General features: G+C 44.4%; 1 protein-coding gene across 1 annotated transcript in view; it reads right to left on the bottom strand.

Annotated features, from left to right (window-relative positions):
- Positions 1–17,006: 17,006 nt before the first annotated feature.
- The window catches only part of LOC138283616 (RNA-binding protein 44-like), a 603,066-nt gene continuing 594,734 nt past the window's right edge, over positions 17,007–25,338 (bottom strand). Inside the window, exon 7 of the mRNA XM_069221553.1 lies at positions 17,007–17,172. Coding sequence (XP_069077654.1) covers positions 17,007–17,172 — 166 coding nt within the window. The remainder of the gene's footprint in view (positions 17,173–25,338) is intronic.

The following is a 25,338-nucleotide window of genomic DNA, read 5'->3' as shown; positions in this document are numbered from 1 at the left end:
CATCTAGTACCCATCTGTCCGATGTTATAGCCTTCCACTTGGGGAAATAAGAATTGATGCGACCTCCGACCATCAATATTGATTGGGGAGGTGTTGAGATTATCCGCTGGTCATTGCTTTCTGCCTGTATCTTCCTCGGGCAGCTCCTCTTCCTCTAGCCGGATGTTTGTAAGCTGCGGCTGGTGGTAATCGATAATGCTGCTGTTGTTGATGGTGCTGATGTCCTGGTCCTGTGGAGGAAGATGGATATTGTGACCTGTATTGTTGGTATCCACCTCGAAAGGAGTAATTACCTCTACCCCTTGCTCCACGAAAAGGTAGTTTTTTATACTGCAGGGTACCTAGGGATTTTGCTGTATCGGTATCCGTCTTGATAGCCTGCAGCATGTCGTCGACATGTTTGCCAAACAAACTCTCTCCATCGAAGGGCATGTCGAGAACACGAGTTTGGACTTCTGGTCTGAATGAAGTAGCTTTAAGCCACCCTTTTCTGCGCAGGACTGCTGCTCCAGCTAATTGTCGAAAGCCAGTGAGGGAAATATCTATTGCAGTGTCTATTATCTCTGCGGAGACCCTTTCTCCCTCCTGCAAGACCTTTTTGGCTTCCACCTTGAGATCTTCTGGCAGTGAATCTACAAAAGCGGACATGTCTGCCCACATCTGGCGATCGTACCTTCCCAGGATGGCGAGGGAATTGGCCGCCTTGACCGTTACTGCAGCAACCGAGGAGAATTTCTTACCGATATTGTCTAGCCTCCTTCCCTCTTTGTCTGGGGGAGACGCAATAGGCGTAGAGGGGTTTTTGGATCGTCGTTGAGCCACCTGTGATATAACCGAGTCAGGTTTCGGCTGTGAGACTAAATAGGCCGGAGAATCATCTGGGGCCTTGTATTTTTTCTCTAGCCTTGGCATTTGTGAAGGCACTGTTGCCGGGTTTTTCATTGCCTTCAAACCCTCCTGCCATAAGAAATCCACAATCGGTATGGCTCTTACAGATCTCTTTGATGGCTCTTTAAAGTCATACAAAAAACACTCAGTTTCATGGGAAACAATTGCCAGGCCAAAACGTTTCGCCGCTCTCTCTATGATATTATGGAAACCTCCTATGTCTTCTTGAGGAGAATCCACTGGAGCTGCTGGAGGTGGAGATGGTGTGGGAACGAGATAATCGTCCCATTCACTAGCCGCTGAATCTGCTAGCTCGCCCTCTTCCCTTTCGTCGTCCGACGAGAGGTAAACTTCCGGAGCTTGGCTAGTTACAGGTCTACTAGCCTGTGGCTTTTCGGAAACATTAGTAGTTTGAGCTTGCTGGTAACTCTGAGGTCTAGGTGGCGTGGACTGAGTTGACGGTGGGAACCTTTTATAGTAGTCCTTCAACATATGTTGTAAATCTGTCACTAATGTGCTAGGCATAGCCAGTGGCGATGGTTGGTTTGCCTGTGGATAAGATGTTGAAGCATAACTATGCTGGTAATGTTGATCCTCTTCTTTATCAAACTCTTGACATTTGACATTTAGTTGGGACGGGCTACTAGCTGCCCCAAACATTCCTTGATCCTCATCATCGTCCAAAAGATGTTGCGGTGGGTATGGCAGCACTTTACTTGGTGATGTATGTATCGGCAAAATGTCAGATGGCTTGTCCCCTATATTAATAAGGGAAAGGGGTAAGAATCTGGTGGAGTCCTCATGATGGTATGAGGAATGATCTGGTGAAATGTCCCAAGGTTTGTAAACTGTTAATGCTGTGGTGATCGTCGGTTCCCTCGTCGACGGTTCCCTCGTCGACGGTTCCCTCGTCGACGGTTCCCTCGTCGACGGTTCCCTCGTCGACGGTTCCCTCGTCGACGGGTCTCTCGTCGACGGGTCTCTCGTCGACGGGTCTCTCGTCGACGGGTCTCTCGTCGACACTTCCGTCCATGACTGCGTCTTTGTCAATGGGTCCTTAATCGACGGTCCCTTCGTCGACGGGTATTTTACCGACGACGGTCGCTTCGCCGACGTATCTTGCGTAGATGGGTTTTTTAGTGCCCTGGATGATTTGTGAACCCAGGAGGCCTCCGCTGTCGACGCTGTGGTTGCCGACGAAGCTCTTTTGAAGATTTTTGCAGTAATAATCGTCGTCGATGACAACGGCGACGGCGTCATAATCATCGGTGATGATGGTGTTGTGAACGTCGACGATACCGTGGTCGCTGTTACCGTCGACACTGTCGTCGACGGGGCGGTCGTCGACGGTTGTTTTTTCACCGACAAGAGTTTTTCTGGCTCTTTTTGTGGTGACAGAGAGAGGGATGGTTTCTTTGAGGGACTTTTCCGGTGTAACGGCGTAGTAGGTTCTGAATGAACCTTTTTTGGTCCATGTTTAACTGCCTCTTCAGTTAAGACTTGTTTTGTCTTTTTGTGCATTTTTCTTGGTGGTTCATCCGCACCTCTATCTCTCTCACCTGTTCTTTTCTGAGGGCGAGAAGTTTGTGGTGACTCTTCGCTGTCTGATGAAGGATGCTCTAAGGCTTTCTGTTTTTGTAGCCATAAGAGAAGTCTACCCTCTCGGTCTTTGAGGGTTTTTTGACTAAAGGTGCGGCAGATTTTGCAGTCTCTCACCTTATGGTCTGGATGAAGGCAGTAAATACACTTCTTGTGGGGGTCATCAATATGTAGTCTCTTCTTCCCACAGTTGTCACAGTCTCTGAACAGACCCTTCTTTGCCTTTTCAGACATAGTAAAGTTGTAACTAGCTTCCTGAGAGAAAAAACAATCTTCAGTCAGAAAATAGGAAAAAAACTGAGCAGAGCTCAGGGAGACTCCCTTCACACGACGTGCGGTAGAAAATCTGAGGGAATTCAGCCTCTGTTGGGAGTGTTTGGGAGGGGCTGAATCCTGATTGGTTGATACTCAAGTTTGGGTCTTTTCACAAAACAAAGTGGATAGACTGTAAAATACCCTATGAGGCCTACTAGGGCCTACTGGTTTTACTTTTACTGACTTACTGCTTTTTATATATTTAAGTTTACCGTGAGGCTCCCACCTCGATGACGGGGATGATTCAAGCATGTGAATCTATGAAAGATCCAATACTGGAGAACTGAGGAATATATGCAAGAATCGGATGTGGAGCAGAAGAAATTGGATTCAATTTGTGTTTACTACACCAAAGAACAACTTACTCTCTGCAACTATCTTTCAGGTAAATACTCTAACCACAGATGACTCACCTTGTGAATGTTTCCCAGACTGTGTCCAGAAACTAAAAGGCAGTACTTCTGCACACCTGTAAGTGGAATCATGTGGGTCTGTGCCAATGTGGTTCCACTCAACAAGTGATGAGAAAAGTCGCAAATAAGGGCCAACCATGTGCGCTGACCGTAGTTGCTTTCTTAAGCTGCTCACACACTCAGACGCAAAGCTCACCAGCAGATTAGCATGAACAGTGTGCAGATCTCTAGACAGGACTTTTAGACAGAAAAGAGTCCAGTTCATAGAATGAGGGAGGTTTGTTGGAGATTCTGCAATTAAAGTATCAATCAGAATGATTTGTTACCGGCGATGGATGGATTCTTCTACCCACAGATTACTCACCTGGTGAATAGATATTTTAGAAGGACCTCCACAGGTGGTGGGGTCTGTGAACTGGCTCAGACTAAAAAGCCCTGCAGGACCGAGTAGGCAAAATGCTCCTCTCGAAGCAACAGACATGACTGACAAGGCAGTAGTGCTTCAGGAACGCACGCCATGATGCCCACGTAGCAACCTGAAAAATGGCTAAAACAAATACTCCATATACTGCTTCTGTGTCTGTTTGTAGCAGATCTGTATGCAGACAACAATCCATCTGGAGCTGGTCTGTATTTGCGCTGCCTTGCTCTTCTTTGCCCCAGAAGAACCCCCACAAAAAGCTGATCGCCCACCCAATAATCCCTGGTGCCACCGGTAAAAAAAATAATAATAATAATATATGCATATATATGCATATATATATATATATATATATATATGCATATATATACATATATATATATATATATATATACACATATATATATATATATATATATATATATATTATTTATTTTTTCCCCCCAACAAAGAAATGGTAGCAACGCACTCCGTCCACACTCCAAAAACAATAAAGGAGTTTATTCAGTGCCATTGCACTGAATAAACTCCTTATTTGTTTTTGGAGTCTGAACGGAGTGCGTTGCTATCATCTTTTTGTTGGAAATTCTTATCGGGGGTTCGGTCAGCCCTCTTGCTTCGCACCAGCTATTGAGCGCGTCGTCATCTTTGACCACATTGGTGATGTTTTAGGGTCCAAATGATAGAGCCTTTCTATCTCCTTAGAGGGACAAGGTGAAGCAAAGAATGCCAGAAGGGAGACAGCCTGGTCAACATGAAAAGGAGTGACCACTTTTGGCAGAAAGGAGGTTCAGGTCCTCAGCACCTATGTATTCTGGAATAATGTTGTATAAGTTAAGATAACAGAAAGCCTCTACACTCGCTCACATACCTAGCAGATATTATGGCGATTCAATATCAAGTGACTAAAAGGACAACTGTAACAAAGGTTCAAAAGGAGTGCACATCAAAAAAGTAAGTACTAAATTAAAACTCAACTGTGACATCACAAAGGGTTTTGGCAGAAATAAATGTCTCTAACCTTTCAAAAATCTAATCACAACAGGCAACTTACATAAAGAAGGCTGATCTGGAAACCATAAAAAAGCCAAAAGAGCTAATAAAGAGCCTAAAACAGTGCCCAAGGCAAGTCCTTGCCTGCTAGAGATTAAACAAAGAACTTCAGACCACTCGGTTTGTAGTGGGCCAGTTTGTCAGGAGGCGTAATACAGCACAAATTTAGCCCAGCCACTGGCTGTTTTTTTTAGATTAACACCTCACCGTTAAGATTACATCACCTACCTCAGGAGGAAGGTCAAAGGAAGTCAAGTGCCACCACTCAATCTACAAGCATGTGGATACAAATTGTGCAGGTCCGGGTACAGCAACCTGCCCTGATGCTACGATAGAAGATCCTCATAAAGCGACCGCTTGTTCAGCGGGCAGATGCTCAGACCAGGAGTTTCGGGTACCACACTCTACAGGCCCAAATAACTACCATTAGGATGGCTTGAGCCTGGTGACTCACCATCAAATCCACCAAACTGATGAGGAGTTGAGTCTCCGCTGTTGACAAGAGGCCTCAGATTCCCTCCCCACCCAGAAATGATGCATATGTCACCTTTGTCAAATCTGATCTTTAACACCCTCCTCCGAAATCTGGATACAATAGGAGATTCCCTTAGTGATGTGACCACTGGGACTTGAGGTCCAACTACATAGCCTGCATGTGCCATCTGGGATATTTGACCAATAGGATGCAGAATGTCATAAATCCCAGGTATCTCTGAGTCATCCACACTAAGATCTAAGGGAGAGACTGAATAATCGGGATCACTGCCGGAATGCCAGGGATTCTCTGCTCTGGGGGAAAAGGCAAAAACCTGTAATGAAACCTAGAATATGTCCGATGAACAGGAGCATCTGCAATGGAGTTCCGAATAACTTCAGCACATTGATAATGAATCCCAACAATGTTAGTAGTTTTGCCGAGTTGACTGACAGCTGCCTGGGGCGAGTTGGCCCTCAGCTACCAGTCACTGAGCTAGGGGAAGACTAGCACCCCTGAAATACAACTGTGTGCTGCAACCACTGCCATCACTTTTGTAAACACCGAAGCACCACTGATAAGGCCCAAAGGGAATACAGAGAATTAAAAACGCTGCTGGCCCACTCCGAGTCTGCAGGACAGGGGTATCGAATTAAGTGTCCTGCAGGTTCAACCCCACCATCCAGTCTAAGGCGTATAGTGCGGACAGGACATGAGCTAGCGTGAGCTTCTCTAACCTGTCCTTCCACAGAAAGGCAATGAGAGGGTAAAGATCTGAAATAGGCCAAAGGTCTCTTTCCTTCTTTAGAACAAGCACATAGGGAGAATAACACCTTGCTCCTGCCTCTGAGGCCGGAACGTTCTCTGTGGCATTTTTGGCCAAAGGGCTGGCACTTCCTGCTGTAAGGTGTACAGGTGGTCCTCCATAAGGTGGTGGAGAAATGGGAGAGCATGGCCCAATGTACAATCTGTATGACCCACTTGTCTGAAGTGATGGCCTGCCACCCATTGAGGAGTTATCAGAACCTACTCAGACAGGGTGGCTGTGTGCCGGACAAAAGACACAATACATCAATTTTCCAGCAGCAAATGCAGGAAGGGTGGGGACTGAGTAGCATGTTGTTCTTGCTGTCCAGGGCTTTGTCTTTGTGAACCATGGCCGTGGCAACAAATAGGCAGAAAACCGTACTGGGCTGTGGAAAGGGTATGGCATTGGCTAAAATAAAACCCCGACTATTTGCCACAGAGACAGTGAAATTGCTGGTGGGATTGTCTGGTGGAGTCAGAAAGACCCAGGGAATATGCTGTGTATCTACCTTCTTTAAACTGTTCCTGGGCAAAATCTGCTTTGTCCCCCAACAACCAAGAGCAATCAAACAGCAAGACTATTAGGATGTTTGGATATCCTCTGGGAAGCCCATAGACCTCATCAAGGTGTAGCACAGAAGTTTTAACACTTGTATACATTGCCTGGCTTAGGCAGTCAGTCCTGTACAAGCCAGGGCGGATCACAGGTTTTGCTGCATTGTGGCATCCTGGCTAACTTGGATTAAGGTCACCTAGAGGTTGTCTAGAAACTACCAGTCAAACTTGGGCCATTGTGTCACAAACAGTGTGGCAGTACAGGTCTAGATAAAAGCTTGTGTTCACTGAGAACAATGCTTGTAGAAGACAAATACTCCTGCCAAATGTTTCTATTCTCTTTGACACACAATCAAGTGGAGAGGAAGGTATTAACTGGTATTAATTTTACTAGTGAACACCTGCATCACCAAACTCTCTAGCGTAGGATGTTGTGTAAGACTGGATGGGTTTGCCTGGTGATGGAAGATGATGCTACATGCACATTAACTGATGGTACCGAGCACTGTTTCAACTAAGTGCCCAAAAGAGTACCTGTGAGGGCCTCAGTAAATGGCAATAAAGGTTCTGTAGGGGCTTCATGCTGTAGTACCTCTGCAAGAACATTATTCTATTCTTCACAACCATAGTTGTAGGTTTAATAATTTTCCACCCTTCAAACCGCTATAACATTGATGCCCTCCACACTGGCACTGGTATCAAGCTATACTTGGCTGATTAGCCTTTACCAGGGCAAAAGAGACAGAAATGTAACGTGTACTGGGACCAGACTCTGGATCAGCGCCAACGGAGATAAGGAGCAAGACTCTATGCCATAATGACGCTCTCTAGAGTTACGCACAAGGAAAAGCTGCTTCCTGCTTGGACCCTTAGGCTTATACTTCGAATTAGTTTAAAACTTTGTCTTGCAGTCCCATACGGCCTTTGGATTCACCTGAGCACAGTCGTCGCAGGCCATGGACTTGTGTTCCAAACCTCAGCACCATGAGCATTTTTCATGAGAATTTATCACAAACATTTGCTTGTTAAGGTCCCTACACAGCTCGGACCCTGTTTTAGTGAATGACTTTTTCCACTTGCACACCATGCAGAAATTTCGAAAAAGGGTATTAAAAGAACTAGAAGTATCTCCAGATAGAAGTCTGAAAGAATGGAAAAAAAGGGACTGACTTTAAAAGCGTAACATTGGCGAAAAGCCGCTTGATACCACCTATTCTGCATGCAGGAGTACTGCTTAAGTTTCCGGATCCAGTCTGATGCCTTAGGAATATTCACAAGGTGAAGAAACCATGTTCAGAAGGATCCATCAGAATACAGAAGGGTTTGCGTTTGGTTTCTTAGAATTTACTTGCTAACATAGTACCTAGCTTCAGCTAGTATTTCGCTGCAGTCATCTGGATTATCTACCTGGTAAAATTTCTTGCATTTAAGAGTCATGCCAATAAACTCAGTGATGCTGATTCTAAATGAAGTACTTTGCCCTTACTGTGAGAGCTAACTAGTTCGGCAGAGGTGGGCGCGGTATATGCTGGTTCTCCTATAGGAGAAGCTCTGTGAACCTGTAGTGTCTTTGTCCCATGGTGTCTATCAGGTTAATTCAAAATGGTTCTCTCTTTATTTTGTTCAGAACATTTAAGATTAGGGGAAAGAGAGAAAAACCATAAGCAAAAGTGCCTGACCAAGCTATCAAAAATGCATTATCCAAAACAAAGTAGGAAATGTCTGCTGGCACAGTAGCGGCATTTCTTATCTGATTGGTGGCAAATCAGTATATATGTTATTCACCGCTGAGCTAGAAGATCTTGTTCAGTGAGGATCGCTGCATCTCCCCCTCATGGCATTCTTTGCATGTTCTGCAAATAGGCAATATACCTATTTAAATTTAAATGACCTCTCTGGCCATGCTAATCCCTGCCCAAACAATATCAGAAGTCCACCTGGTATACATATCTGACCCAATCAAAAGAAGTTTTTCCTTGAGGAGAAAGTAATGACTTCCAAATACAAAAATCTTTTTCCCTATATCAAAGCTACATGTATTTACTAATCTAGTAAAGAAAAAAATATTCAGAAAATATCAAACATTTAATAGAAGCCTCTAAAAAAACAATTACCCTACACAGTGATGATATCAGGTTGAAATCAACTAAATCTACAAGTATCAGTTAACACAAGTGTTCCATCATCTGAGAAAGTTACAAGATTCAGGGCAGTTCACTTTCACTTCATACTTTGACAGGACCATAAACAAACATCATAATTGTACCCATAGAGCTATCTTCATCATTGATGTACACATTTTCAGCTTAATTACATTGAAATCAGATAGAGTGAACTGTATTCAGAAGGTTGCACTTATTCTCAGACCATTAGCACTTGATTACGGCCACAGTGAACACGTTTCGCTGATTTAAGTCACTACTTCAAGGCTCAAAAATCATATCCTTCACACGTCACTAGGCCAGACTTCTTTTCACCGCCCACAATCCTTGTTCAAAGAGAACCTCAGTTCATATAATAACTGCTATTCGTATTAGCTTGATAGTTTTACACATACTTATTTCAAAAGACATTAAAGTTATCATTCTTAAATACAAAAGTATCGACTTCCATAATATGAAGCTAAGTGTTCCCATGAACTGCCATCTTGCACAGGTATTTTACTGTACTAATAAATACATATAGCTTTGACATGCTTCTAATGTTAGTACTTGGAAATCATTACTTTCTTCCCAAGAAAAAACGATGTTCTGCCTAGTCTGTGCATTTGTATATTCCGGGAAAATGTGTGGCTGTTAATTGAATGCAGAGCTTCATGGCCCTGTCAAGTATTTTCAGGGCTTCTTTGGAATGCTGCCTGGATTGTTTATGTATTACACACAAGTTCTACTGTATGTGAGGATCACTATGGAACCATTTATTATTTTTAGGAGGAAGGCTTGTAAACACAGGGTGAGGGCTCTGCTTTCCAGGAAACGTATCTTAAGGAGAGCTTTGTTTACTAACCTTAAACCACTTATTGCTGAGTCCTGTATATGTGCTTCCCAGCCATACAAAGAGGCATACGTTGTCATAAAAAAGCAGGATTTCTGCTGCAGGTAAGTTAGTTCTACTGATGTATTTTTGGGATGAGTACACCATGGTAAGCTTCGTCTCAGTTTTGGTGTCATGGGTACAAGGTCAAACAATCTTGGGCTTGACAGATTGTTTAGTTCCTCTTGAATTGTCACATATGCAGGAAGCAATTGTGGGATTAACTGTATGCAGGATACCAGTTCTAAAAGAAACTTGTAGAATATCATAGTTAACGTCTTCCCTTCCCACCTGCAACTGTTGTGTAAGCTGGTCAATTATTTTAATCATTCTTTGAATGGGGTGGCTTTGCCTATTATTGTATACAAAATTGTTCTCAGGAATTGCATATTGTTGTGGGGTATTAATATCGATATCTCTATGTTTAGTCTTAGACCCAATTGTTGAAAACGTACTGGATTGTATATAAAGAGTTTTCCCTGAAAAACCTTCCTTTGACTAGACAGTCACCGAGGCAGGAGGCAGGGGAAAACTTGACGTTCCCATTTCCTTAGATGTGCTGAGACTGGGAAATACACTTCATGAAAATTTTTCAGGTTGATTTAGGCCAAGGAGAACAATTTTGAGTTGGTAGTGTGACCAGCCACTTTGAACAATATATATTTTCTAGGTCGGGGAAGGAAGGTGATATGAAAGTATGCGGCCTGTAGCTTTAGGGTGGACCGTTTCCTTCCTGCAATATCTTAAGAATGTCTTCCAGTGTCACCATACAAAAAGTTTGTTTCTTGAAAAGGTTGTTCAAGAGATGAAGATCTAACATTGGTCTCCATTAGCCTGATATTTTACCTATTCGGGAATAGAAGCCTATATTTAGCTGAGATTTTGAGACTGCATTTATGGCCCCTTTTTGAATTACTGGGGTGATTTCCGCTTGCAACAGCTGTAGATGTTGCATGATAGAGTAGGAGATATTTATATGAACTCCAATGTTTGTCCCCAATGTATGAGATCCAGAACCCACTCATAGGTTCATATTATCTCCCATTTTCTGTAGTAAAAAAAGATCTTTCCATCTACACGTGCTTTATGTATGGTGTTGCTGGGGGCAGAAAGTATGCTCTGACGTCTGGCTTGGTTCCAGTTATTCGAGACTATGAGGGGGTGTATATTCACAAAAAAAAAAAATTATAGGGACGTTATAGTTTGGTTCACGTTTTACCCACACAAAACCAAACAAATTCAGCAGTTTTAGTTATACCTGGATTAAGAACTTATAAATCATGGCCTAGAATTACTTTACAGCTCAGGTTATCGTTTCTTCAGATAAGATATATATATATATATATATATATATTAAGGAGTAATAGGAGAGTACGCTGATTTGTGGCCAGTTAATGCATTGTAATGTAGTGGTCTTTACTGAGGGTAAGTTTTCAACTCTCTCAAATTGGAGTAGATTTGGTGCAGTCCTTATGGATATGGGGACATTGTACTAGATCCTGGGTGCATAGATAGAAAAGGACGGCTATATTATTTTACCTTACATTTCTTAGTTTGCAGTATGATGGTGTTCTGAGAACCACCAGAGGTACTGAGCCTGTGGACAAGATCAGCAGGAGTTCTGCTTGCGATGGATCTGTAAATGATGCAGATGGTTTTGAAGATGGTGAGAGCTGGCAAGTGAAACAAATCAAGTTTCATTCAGGCCCTGCAGTGTGTAGGATGCCCCTGAGGGGTGTCAGTGTGGCACCTGAGAAGCCATGGATTAGGGAATTACCACCATCCAGATCCTAGAGTTCAAGGGCTCAAACAGCAGTTCTGAAGTCGCTTTCTGGAAGAAACGGTTTGATTTTCTTCAGAAGAGACAGATGATACAGGCTGGGTGTTTTTGGCAATGTGTTCCTTGAGGAAACGTCGATGTCCAGGGTGAATCCAAGTAATTTGGTATGAGTTGGGTTTGAAGCAGTCAAGGTTCAGGTCATTCAGCCAGGTTAATACTGTATCTTGTTGGCAAAATTAGGTGATCTGTTTTGGTAGGGTAGAGCTTCAGGTAGGCACTGTACATCTAGGTCCGGATTACGTGAAAGCAGTGTTTGAGGCATGGAAGTCTGAAGCACAGAAAACGTTCAAGAAGAGTTGTGTACCATTGGTCTCTTTGTAGAGTACGTCCATGGTTGCTTGAACTGAGGAATATATTGCTGAAGGTAGGGACTTGATGAGGTTGATAAGACCGGTATCTGTACAACCTCCATAAGGGCAGTGCTCATTCTATTAGCTCCACAAAAGTGCTATGTTCAACACTGTTGTAATGACCCTGACAGTGCTTGTTCATACTGAATTCTATGTCAGGACAGGAGGCTCTGATGATGCTTCAACTGTCTGTACTTTATTTTCTACAGCAGCCTTTTCACAGAAAATCTACCTTTCCCAAGAACCAACTGGAAAGAGTTAAAATAAAATAAAACAATCAGTCAAGAGTCATCCACATACAGACCCTTTGCACTGTTTACACCTTTCTTCTCTGCTCCAGCAGCCAGTTAAGTGCTTCTTCACACTCTCTCATGTGTGATCAGTATTTGGTTGATTATTCGTGCAGGATCGTAGCCTTTTTACAGAGTGGAAGTGTGCTGTGTTCCCTTTTGTGCATTAGCATTCTTTACCTTCATTTTTATTTTTCAGTGTGCCGCAGAGACATTTTTTCACAGCTCCTCATGCAGAAATCATTGCTAATGCGAGCCATAAGGTGGCGATTGTCCTGTCTGGCCACTAAAGGGCACTTCAGTGCTTTGAGACAGTCCTCTGGCTCCACAGGCGTTGTGCTTCCTCTGTGGTGAGAGAAACAGAGAGCAGTCTGTCAATGCGCTGCGGATCCTTGGCATATTTATTGTATTTTGGGGCGGCAACCGCCAAGCCCGAATGGTTTGGGGCCAGGGGAATGGGGGTATGTAAAATTTCCAACTGGAGCATGTGCAGGTGGTTTCCGTTAGTCCAAGCAGGGACCTTTTGGGGGCACAATTTTGCGCTTTAAGATTATGTGGCATTCTTTTCTGCTTTAGTGGGTTTTTACAGGGCATAAAGTGGTTATTACCACATCTTTCCTGCACTGTTTTTGGGCTTGCACCCTAACGGTTATCTACCTAGCTTCTATAGCTTCTGCATTGGCATTACCTATATTTCAGCACTGCAGAGACTGACCCAAGCTATACCCTCAGATTTTTGGGGTGATTGGCCCTGTTGGCTCGCGTGTCCGACTCCCCTCAAAGCTAGGTTCCTAGTGCACTATCTTGCCTACTATGCAGGCTCCTGAGGCTGAATATTTTGAAGAGGAGTCTACCTGCTTTTTGCCTTTGGATGGAGGGTTTTGCAGTTGATATCTCTATCCAGCATGAGGTGTACCGTCCACTCGCCATCTTCTGGGAGAAACCTGACAGATAGGCACAAGCCCATCACCAGGGCCCTGAATTGGTATCTGGGTGATCAGAACCCCAATGCTAGGCCAACAAGCACTTCTAAGACGAGGGTGTTGATACAGATGCTGGAGTGCCTGAAAAGAGTAATCTTGTGATCTCAGCTGTGTGTGTGTGCGTTTGTGTGTGTGGGAGGCCTTAATGGGGGAAACAGGGTCCCTCTCAGCTGTGATGGCATTCCGCTGCTGAGGTTTCACCTTCCCATTCCATTCATGAGTCTCAACTGGATATCCCGGAGGCAGACATGTTTGATCCTGATGACCTGGTCCACTCTCGCTTGTCCAGGTTGTCTCTGAGCTCAAAGTGAGCAGCTTACATACGGGTGCCTTCAGAAACCCTTGGAAAAGGAGGTTTGGGCCAGTCTCAGGGCGGAAGGTCTGCATCAGTCCTTGGCAGGCAAGATTTCCCTTACTCCAGAGATGAGAAGATGGCCACATTTCTGGCAAACTATATCAGGGATCCAAAAAAAAAGGGCACTGACCACATTTGGCAGTCATGCCAAGACATTTTGGACCCCTTACCAAAATTTTGGACTCGGCTGAGGAAGACCAGCAGTCTTGAGCTCTTATATCCCCAGACATGTTATAAGGCTGGGCCCAGCAGGCAATTATTCTACTTGGTAACACTAAGTGAACTCTTTCTGTAGAGAGGAGCCGCTCCATTCTGATTAAAGTGGACCCAAAGATGGAAGACCTGGCAACTTCAGAGGCAGGTCCCGATGGGCAAGGAGTGTTGTTTGAGGGCCCCTTTATTAAAGAATTTGGCAAGTTTGTTGAAACATTCAATTTAATGGACAAGGCACAATTTTCGATTAGGAAGATTTTTTCCTTCATGATTTTTATGGGTGCCTGAAGTGGTAAGAGGCGCTCATTCGGCTGCTTCACCACCAATGCCTCCGAGAAAGGCCAAGGTTCCCAGCAGGGTCAGTGGCAGGACTAAGCAAGATTTAGTAATTTCCACCCCACCTGTCTCTTCAATCGAGCAGAGGAGGAGCTTGAGGCTGCGGTCTAGGACCTGCCCAAGGTAAAACACTAATTTCTTTCCAACTAAAGGTGGGAGGAGTCAGACGTCGTTCAAGGGCAATTGGCAGGCATTGACTTCCAACTCCTGGGTTCTTCATTTGGAATTTGTGGGCACGCCAGGGTAGCAGGTAAGACCCAGTCCACTGGTTTTCCCCAGAGTCAAGCTTCCTTGATCGACCAAAAGATTTCAGAATTGCTGAGGAAAAGGGCTATTGTGTCTCCCGTTCTACACCCGAAGTGTTTCATCAGCAACATTTTTCTGGTGGAAGAGAGAAGGGTGTCAACGTCCGGTGATCTATCTCAGGGACTTCAAAGAGTGGCTAGTATGTCACCACTTTAAGATGGAGGGTATCCATCACTTCTATGATCTCTCGGCCAGGGGACTGGTTGGTTAGGATGGAGGTCAAGAACACGTAACGCATGGTGCTGATGTTCCCAAAGCATCGCAGGTTCCTTTAGTTTTGCTAGACTCTACCATTTGGCCTGTCATCCACTCTGAGGTGCTTTACTGAGTTTTTCACACTGATGGTTGAGTTCCTCTGTGGAAGAGGCATCCACTTAATCGTTTACCTCGATGATATCTTGATGATGGATCAGTAAACCCACCTTCAGACAATGATGGACTTGATGTAAACACTGGTGTTCATCATCAACTAACCGAAATCTCAGCCAGTCAAAGTGCAGAGAAAAACCTTTTTTGATGAACTCGAAAGAATCAATCCTCAGCCTGCCATCCAAGATGACAAAGATTGTCACAAACTCTGCAAGACGGTGGATCATCCTCAAATTTCTCTTCAGCAGCTGGCCTGTTCGCATTGTTCATACAGGCCATTTTCCATGGTCCGCTTCACTACAGAGCTCTGCAGTGCCTGAGAGCGAAACATCTGCACAAGGGATTGCCTTATTAGGCAGCGATTTCTTTTATGGATGAGCTCAAAGAGGAAATTACATGGTGGTTGAACCATATAGAGGCCTGAAGAACAAAAGGGCCATCTTCAGTCCTAGTCTAGACAGTTATCGAATAAGACGTCAGTCTGTCAGGTTGGTGGGCCAGTTGTAAATGTGTATCGACAGAAGAAAAGTGGTCCTCAGAGAAGAAGTCTCTGCACATACATTTTCAGGAACTCCTGGCAGGCTCCTTCACGTTCCAGTACTGGATGAAGGACAAGGTCCCTTGCTATGTCCTCTTGAAGATGGACAATGTCTCAGCGGTCAGGTACATCAATCGCTTGGGAGGTCCTCGTTACAAGCTTTTACCACATCTGGCAAAGGGTTTTTGGCAGTATTACCTGCATAGGCAAATATCGGTGATGGTAGGGTACCTTCTGGGAAAATCCAATGAAACAGCTGACTGGTACACCAGGCATCTCCAAGATCTCAGTGCGTGGCAACTTCATCCAGAGGTCTTTCAGGCTATCCAGTCGCTATGGGGCCCTTTCTCTACAGACATGTTTGTTTCTTGCCTGATTTCTTACATCAACCTTTTTTTCAGTTGGAGGACAGACCCGCAAGCAGGGGCAATGGATGCTTTCCTGCAAGACTGGACTGCGAAGGAGGGTTATGTGTCGTCTCCATTCACAATGCTGTTGAGGGTAGCGGCCCATGAGTGCAGACAGAAGGAAAGTCTAGTGGGGATCACCCCAGTTTAGAGATCTTAAGTTTGGTTTCTAGTGATAATGAACTTTCCTAGGATTCTCTAATCCGTCTCCCCCCGCGACAATATATTCCTTGGGATTCCCAGGGGAATCCTCATCACTTGGTCCTAGAACACCCTTTTCTCATGGCATACAGGATTTCAGGACTTCATGTAAAGTCAGAAGCCTTTCAGAGACGGCTCAAAGCCTCTTGTCCAAAGTCTGGGCTGATGGGGCCAGTAATACATAAAAGTCTGTCTAGAGACGATGGGTGTGCTGGTGACTGCAAACGGGTGAGGATCCTGTGGACTCAGGCATTACCCACATTTTGAACTTAATGGTTTCCTTGCTGGAGGAAGGTATGGCTTACAGGTCGGTAAATACTTTCCGTTTTGCCATTTCGGCAAGCAGGTCATCTCCCTATTGAGGGTCTTCCTGTTGGGGATCTTCCCATGGTTAGTAAGTTGATGAGGGGCATGAGGCTCTTGGTCTCCCCTAGTACAAAGTATTCAGTTGTATGGGATGTTAATAAGGCTCTTAATCTTTTTCTTTTCCCGCCCAAGTATAAGAATCTCCCCAGGAGCAACTGTCAGTAAGTTGGCAATGTTATTATGTCTGCAGCCTTGGAAAGGTTTTTCTGATGTGTGGGCCCTGGATATCATTGGGAGGATTTTCACCCCACTATGGGTTACATTTAATATTTCTAGATGAACCGTGTTTGATTTGAGGGTGGTTTCCTATCCTGAGGATATGGTCCCAGTGCGGTATTAGTCACATTGATAACTTTTCACATGTTACTGAAATTTATTAATATTATGGTTGTAGGACTAAGTATGTGTACCTGTGGTGGTGTTTCAAACTTTTCAAACTGGTAGTGCTGGCGTTTTGCAATTATGTATGGTTTAAATCTCAGATTAAATACCCAATATACCACTCCGCCTTTATGGCCATTACCACCCGGGCTTCTCAGGGATGAAGGTCTTTCCAAACTTGCAATTTTTCTTAGATTTCTAAGCTAGTCTTAGGAAGAGGGGAATTGGAGGTACAGTTTACATGGTTTTACTATAGAAGACTTCAATTATTGAGGACATCTTTGTGTGGAGCGCATTTTGGTGTTTATTTAAAAAAAAGAAAACTGAACTAAAGTAAAAAACTGAACTGCTGTAAAAAAGGACACCAGTTATAGCAGTATCAAGAGTCACACAACACTTGAAGAAGGAAATTGGATGTACAGTTTACATGGTTTTACTATAGAAGTCCAATTATAGAGGACATCTTTGTGTAAAGCGCATTTTGGTGTGCATTTAAAAAAATGAAAACTGAACTAGAGACCATGCTCATGAACTATTCTGTACTTGCCTTCGAGATACACTGTACGCTCCAACTTCTTCATCGCAGACTTGCACACTTTGCACTTCGAGATTGCAAAACCGTTGCTGAACCCACAACATTCACAAAGCCAAACACTGTAGAATGTAGCTCGTCTTGATCTACAAAAAGAAATCAAGAATAAAAACATGCAGGGGTGTCTGGTGCAGCAGTACACTTGATATGTTCCTGAGTAGCAAAAAAAAAAAATATATATATAATATATATCTCGGAGTAAAAATTAATAAACAGGCAAGATAAAGAATATAGCTGCATTTCATTTATAACCTTCTAAATTATCCATATTGCACTGTCGAAACAACCTTTAAAGTAACAAATAAATAAAATGTAAGAAGGGATTTCAAAAATTAGAAAAAAATAGATGTAGGCAGCTATTTTAAGAGATGACATGAGGTGGAACAGAGCATTGAGACTGAGGAATCACTATTACCTAGTAAACATTTACAATGCTAAACCTTTTAGTATGCTAACAAAAAAGGGAGGCTCTCCTAATATTGGTACACAGTAGGTCAACTTTGGTACAGATGACCTAGAAGGATGATGTGGCAATGAAGTGTATTTAGAGTTAAGAATGGACCTGTGGCTGAAGAAGATTCAGTAGTGTACAGACATTTGCAGACCATTATAGAAAACTCATCTTACTCCTGGGAGGTATAGTGCAAAAAACTAACTCAAGGAAAGCCAATATCTGCCCTAGACAATAAAAGTCAGTTACTTGTAACAATTATTCAGCCAGGACGGACAAGGTACTTACCTTTGGTAATTACTTATCTATTAGAGACTATCTAGCTGCAGATTTCTTCCCTTAGAATATTCCCCAAGCATCAGACAGGATCCAGAAGATTTACGAGCAGTAACCTTGTGTGCCAATAGGGGACGCTGTTCAGCTCTGCGTCAGCCATGCCAGAAGTGATGTATGTGGTTTCTATATAACCACCGCCCCAGTGCACTGATGCAAGTTACCTTCATGACTTTCCACGCAAGAAAGGAGTCACAATGAGAAATTACCACTGCTGTGACAAGCTAAGGCCCGAGAACGGTGTTGCTTGTACTGTAATCGGTTTGCAGAGTTGGGAAGATGGGAGGGTCAGTAAGGAGTCCGAGGCTAGATAGTCCCTATAAGATGAACAATTTAATTACCGTAGGAAACACCTTATCTGGTAGAGGCTTCTAGCTGCAGATTCCTTACCTTAGAATAGATACCCAAGCAAAACTTCCTCGGAGGTGGGTCTGTGAAGCTAAATGAACAAGAAAGTCCTGCAGGACCGAAGGGTGGATGTGCCCATCACTATAGACCTAACAGTCCGAGAAGTAGTGCTTGGTGAACGTATGTAGGGCTGCCCACAGTGCTGCATGGCAGATGTCCATAACAGGAACACCACATGCTAATGCAGTGCCTGCAGCCTTGGCTCTGGTGGAGTGAGCCTGCAAGCCGTCAGAGGGTTGCTTCTTGGCCAATGCATAGCATATCCTAATGCATAGAATGATCCGTCTCGAAAGTCAGTTTATGCATGCCACTTTTTGGGTCTAGGAGGTGGAGTCTCTCTCTTCCTCTTTGAGGGATGAGGTGAAGCAAAAAATGTAGCCAGGGTGATGCTCTGGCCTACATGGAAGGGTGTCACAACCTTCGGAAAAAAGGAGGCACATGTCTGGAGAACCAGTTTGTCCAGGTACAAGGTGAGATTAGGAGTGTGTACACAGTGCATCCGATTCGCTGATGCTCCTGGTTGAAGGTATGGCCGCTAAAGAACAAGTTACTTACCTCCGGTAAGATCTTATCTGGTAGAGACTATATCTAGCTGCAGATTCCTTACCTTAGAACTATCCCAGGTGTCAGGCTGGATGTGGAAGATATTTTATGACCAGTACTTCTGCACGTCGGTAGGTGGCGTGGATCAGCACCACGTGCTTCGCAAACACAGGAAGTGACATCCACAACACCTATATAGGCGCCAACTAGGTAAGCTGAGATCAGTTTCTTTTCACAACTTTCCACACCAGAAGCACAGAGTCATAAGGAACACTGACCACTGGTGTGGAAAACTAGGGCCCTGAAAGGGTAATTGCCCTGTCCCTAGAAATCAGTCTGCAGAGTGAGGAGGATAGGTAGGCCATTAAGGAATTTGCAGCTGGATATAGTCTCTACCAGACATGGAGTCACGGAAGTCAACTAACTTGTTCATTTGACAGATAATTTGAGCTGCAGATTCCTTAGATTAGAAAAGCTACCCAAGCAATACCACCCCTGGAGGTGGGTCTGCAGACAAGTTTCAGTTGTGGAAATCCTGTAGAACCTATAGGGCAAAATCCCCGTCACATCGGGCCTGACTGCCTACGCAGTAATGTTTTGTAAATGTGCATTGTAGCCCATGTTTCTGCCTTAGAGATATCTATGACCGGAACTCTGTGTGCTAATGGAGTGATCACGGCTCTGGCTCGGGTAGAATGAGCACGCAAGCCCTCATGCTTCTTGGCCAATGCACAGCAGATATTAATGCAGAGCAGGGCTGTAGGCAAGTGCCACTGTTGGCATGGTTAACCACCCCCGACTTTTTGCCTAGTGATGATGCCAACTTTGACTGAAAGTGTGCTGAGATCCTGCTAACCAGGGCCCAGCACCAGCGTTCTTTCCCGAAATCTGTACCCTTGTTTCCACAATTGGCACACCCTTGGCACACAGTTAAGTCCCTTGTAAAAGGTACCTTTGGTACCAAGGGCCCTGTGGCTAGGGAAGGTCCACACAGGCTGCAGAATGTATTATGCCACCCTAGAGGACCCCTCACCATGCACATGTTCACTGCCTCGCAGCTTGTGTGTGCTGGTGGGGAGAAAAAGGCAAAGTTGACATGGCACCCCTCTCAGGGTGCCATGCCCACAAACACCTGTCTTTGGCATAGATAAGACACCCCTGTAGCAGGCCTTATAACCCGAAGGCAGGTGCACTATATCACAGGTGAGGGCATAGCTGCATAAGCAATATGCCCCTACAGTGTCTAAGTCCATTCTTAAACTTTGTAAGTACAGTGTAGTCATATTGAGTATATGGTCTGGGAGTTTGTCATTATGAACTCCACAGCTCCATAATAGCTTCACTGAATACTGAGAAGTTTGATATCTTCTCAGTACACTAAACCCTCACTGATGCCAGTATGGAATTTACTGAAAAATGCCCCCTGTATGTTAGCCAAACTGCTGGTGTAGGACTGACCGGTCTGTGCCAGCCTGCCACTTTCAGGCAATTTTCTGTCCACATAGGGTGAGAGCCTTTGTGCTCTCGGTGGTCAGAAACAAAGCCTGTCCTAGGTGGAGGTGCTTCACACCTCTCCCCTTCAGGAACTGTAACACCTGGTGGTGAGCCTCAAAGGCTCAAGCCTCGTATTACAGTGCCCCAGGGCACTCTAGCTAGTGGAGTTGCCCCCCTGCGACGACAAAGCCCCACGTTTGGCGGCAAGTCTGGCAGGAAAAGAGGGAGGAGTGAAACCCCCTCCCCCACCCCCCAAAAGCTACGACCACCCCTAAGGTGTCCAGAGATGAGATGACCCCCCCCTCCCTGGGGAACCCTCCATCTTGGTTTGGAGGACAGGGACCAATACGGTTAGGTTTGTGCCTCCCTCCCCAAAGGGGACAAGAAGGGTGTAGCCACCTCGGGGACAGTAGCCACTGTCCTCGGACCCATGTAACGCCCCTAAATCTTGTATTTAGGGGCTTCCTTGAACCCAGCTCACCAGATTCCTGGCGACCTGACAAGAAGGACTGCTAGTTGAAACCCCCAGCAGGGAATAAGTAAAACGACAACTGATTTAGCCCCAGCCATACCAATCTGTCTCCTGCTTCAAAGAACCTGCAAAACAACAGCAACACATCCAGCGGGACAGCAACCTCTGCCAGGTTCCAGAGGACCGCCCTGCAACCAAAAGGACAAAGAACTCCTGTGAACAGCGGTCCTGTCCAACCAAACGCTCACGGCATGTGTCCAGGAGGCCCAATCAGTTAGAGAGGATCACCAGGTGATTCTGAGCAAGTGTCCGCCCTGGGTTGACCTCTCCACCCCTCCACGACAACGCCTGCAGAAGGAATCCAGAGGACCCCCCTGAAAGCGAAGCTCCAGACGAAGATACTCGACACCTAAAGAGACACTGCACTCACAGCCCCCGCAGGCCTCGGAGAAACCAACCTCTGGTACAGCAAAGTTCAGCAGGGGGAACCTCCTTCCTGTGCAGATTGTGGATTTCCCCAGACAACCTCCTGGAACTCGCCTGTAGCCCCTGAGTGACCCCTGGGGTGCCCTCATACAGAATCATTGGAGAAACAAAGCCTTCTTTGCACCCTGCACCCGGCTGCCCCAGCGCCGCTGAGGGTGTATGTTGGTGCCTACTTGTGGCCCCCCAGTGCTCCTCTAAACACCCTACTTCTGCCCTCCGAAGTTGCGGGTACTTACCTGCCTGCAGATCTGAAACTGGGTGCCCCCAGTCTCCATAGGAGCCCACGTTAATTTTGCCTACAATATGACCTCTGCACCCAGCCGGTCCCGTGTTGCTGGTGGTGGGTGTTTGGGGTTAAATTGAACCCTAACCGGTGGACTTCGCACTTCCCGAAGACTGGAACTGTAAGTGTTGTACTTACCTGACAATAGATCTAAGTTTTCTTCTCCCTGGGAACTGTTTCTGAAAATTGCAGTGTCCAGTTTTAAAACAAATAATTGCCAATATTTCAAAAACTGTATGACTTATTGATTTCAAAGTACTGTTGATACATGTGTGAAATACTAATCTATTGAAGTACTTACCTGCAACATGAATCTTGTGGTTCTAAAAATAAAGAAAATATATTTTTGCTATATAAAAACCATTGGTATGGAGTAAAGTCATTGAGTGTATGCGTCTATTGTCTGTGTGTGTACAACAAATGCTTTGCATTACCCTCTGATAAGACTAACTGCTCGATCACACTACCATAAAAGAGAGCATTAGTAGTATCTACTTACCCTCTGGTAAGCCTCTGGGGAACCCCTGGACTCTGTACACACTATATCTCATTTTGATATAGTATATACAGAACCATCTTCCTACAAGGGCTCACCTGGAAATGGTTCTTTTCTGCACAGCATAGCCCTTTTTAGCTCTGACATAACCCACGATGAGTTGATCTTCTACTCTGAGGTTCCTCATGCGGTAAAGGTAGAATGGCAACACCCGTTTGGGATCCAGACGATGGAGACACTTCTCATCCTTGGAAGGCTGAGGTGGAGTGTAGAAAGTAGATACGATGATGGACTGACCTACATGAAAGGGTGTGATCACCTTTGGAAGAAAGGAGACCCATTGTGTGAAGCACCACTTTGTCAGGATGAATGGATAATTAGGGCCACTTGGATGATGAGACATATTGCTCACTAACTCGTCGGGTAGATGTTATAGCCATGAGGAAAGCCCTTTTGATGGTGAGTAACCACAAGGGACAATTATGAAGTGACTGAAAGGGAGCATATATTAAGAATGTGAGCACCAGATTCAAGTCCCACTGAGGTATGATAAAAGGAGAAGGGTAAAAAGATGAAATAAACCTTTCAAAATTTTATGAACACAGATTTGAAAAGAGGATTGATCAGGCAATCTTAGGAATGCAGAGATAGCAAAAACATAACCCTTAAGAGTGCCAACAGCAGAGCCCTGTTGGGCAAGAGAGAAGTTTAGTGAAGTACAAAGTGTAGGCAGTATATTGATTAAAGAAGGACGTTTATTTCAAGCTCAGAATAACCCCTCATCCAGCTCCTTCTTTCTCCTCCAACTGACCACTCTTTCTGAAACACATTCTCAGAATCTCCAGGTCTCATCACCAGAATGCTACCCACGTGCATGCATGGAATTGTCAAACCAAGATGTAACACACCTTTCCCTCTTAACAATAACCATCACAGAACTAAACACAGCCCTTATACTTAAATTCTAATCCGAAACAAAAGCAACACAGTTTAAACATATATTATTTCACAAGTAAAGGTGTCAGAAAAACACCATATTTAACTAGGTTGCTACATAGTCCCTCAAATAAGTTGCTATACCCACAGTTCTTGCACTCATTTAACTCATCAGTGACTCCCTCACTCTTCACGTTTGTGGAGCACTTTGCTTCTCCCCTCTCCTTGTTCTTCTTGTAGTACTTTGCAACACTATTCAAGTTCCACACTCTGTGGTCCTCCGATTTAACCACATTTGTAAACAGCTTCATTATTAAGAGTACGCTGTATTTCAATCCACATAACTCCTGCCCCTTCCCCCCAACCTGGAAGTCTGATCTCAAGGCACCCACCTACTTTACAAGTGTTGCTTTCACACTCTTGCCGCTATCAAACACCTCTTTTATCCTAGCCATCCTGTCCTTTACTCTTTCTTTCCACTCTGACTCGTTAACATCACTTCCCATACCACTGTTGTTCTTCATCCAACTAGGGCACATTCAACAATTGGGTCTCCTGCCTCTAAATACCTCAATAAGTGTCACCTATGGTGGAATGAGGGGGGAGTATATAGACCATCACTTTATCCCTCACTTCATCCTTTCACAATTTGCCACTCACTCTAGTACATGCATGGTTTTCTTCTAAAACTTTATTGAACCTCTCAATGTTACCAGTGCACTGGGGACGGCATAATGAAGATTTTTTATGTACTATGCCTTTTTCCTTAAGGCAACTCTCCATCTCTCTTGAAGTTAACTGAACACCACTGTCAGTAAAAAGAACTGAGGGATACCCTTCACAAGCAAACAGTCTTCAGGAACTGTATCACCACACGTAACTCGAACAATGTCAACTTTCGGCAACCAGGAGTAAACATCCATGCAGATTATTAAGTAATGATTAACACTCGAGACACAAATGGGTCTCACAATGTCCAAGGAATTCTCCTCCCAAGGACCTGTAGGCAATTTCCTGATAACCAGAGGTTGAGTCCTACACTTTAATATTGTATCACTTTCCAGACATTCAGTGCACTTCCTTACTTTCCTCTCCACCATCATGTCCACTCCAGGCCAGTCAGAATAAATTTGCTTCTTGATCTTTGAAATGCCAAGGTGATCCATGACCTAAAGAAATAATACATTCTCACAAAGCAACCAGGGGAATCAACTTGCTTCCTCTCAAGAGAAGCGTGCCTTTCACAGTTAATTCTCCTCTCACTTCCCAGTAGTTTCAACACCCTTTCATGTCCTTGACTTTGACAATCCAGTATTCATCAATTTCATCACTTGCAGTAATTCCAGATCTCTAATTCCTCCACCCACTCATTTTCCGATATGGCTCTAGTCGTCACCTCGCTCACCTTGGGATCCTGATCACAAAACGTTTATCCAAATGTGTCTCCTTATCCTTCACATTGGTCAGTCTCACAGCACAAACATGACTCGCATTCAGCAAAAATGTTCTTAGCCCCAGGAACGTGAACCACCTTATAATCACATTCTTGCAAAGTAATTACCCATTTATGTATCCTGCCAAAAATTGTGTCAATACCTTTAGACCTGAAAACTTCCCTCACAGGCTTATTATAAGTCTCTTTTTAAAAAAAAATCTTTATTGAATTTTTTATCAAGCGATACTTAGTGCTCAACAGTGCACCTATAACAGTTACACTGGAGTGGAAATGCATTCATTCAAAATTGCAATGGTACAATCTATTTCAGTTCGTTCTTTGCTATCAATCATGTATCAGGCGATGTGTTGCACTAGACATTCTTCTCTTATGCGTTACTGGAACTGCATCAAGGGGGACTCTTCCTCCCAAACCCCCTCTCCTCAAGCTGTAATATTTCCTCCAGGCACCCCATAACTTATAAAGCTTCTTCGGTCATCCTCTTGCCTTGAAGTCTTTTCAGCTGCCATGTATAATTCTATCCCTGTTTTCCATTCCCTAATGGTAGGCAGCTCTGGGGCTCCCCAGTACTCGGCCATGTCTCTTTTGGCCACCATTAGGCCCAATTTGCTAAAAAGGAGCCTTGGTCCCGGTACATCTATGTCAATTGTTATATACCCAGGAGGCCATACTTAGGATCTACAGGGATTTTTACCCCCAATTCCACTCCCAGCTTTCCCAAGATTTCAGACCAGTATGACTTTATGCTGAGACAGTACCTAAGTGAATGGAGGAATGACCCCCCTATCTGCCTCACATCGTAGACAGTTGGGAGAGACTGTTCTTCTGAATATGTATAGGTGAACCCTGTCATAGTACACCATGTGTTGCATTTTAAATTGTACCAGCCTTAGC

The sequence above is a fragment of the Pleurodeles waltl genome, chromosome 3_1 (genome assembly GCF_031143425.1).
Source record: "Pleurodeles waltl isolate 20211129_DDA chromosome 3_1, aPleWal1.hap1.20221129, whole genome shotgun sequence".
In the NCBI taxonomy this organism is placed as follows: domain Eukaryota; kingdom Metazoa; phylum Chordata; class Amphibia; order Caudata; family Salamandridae; genus Pleurodeles; species Pleurodeles waltl.
Note: the sequence above shows the minus strand (reverse complement) of the source record. Positions and strands in the feature narration are given on the sequence as shown.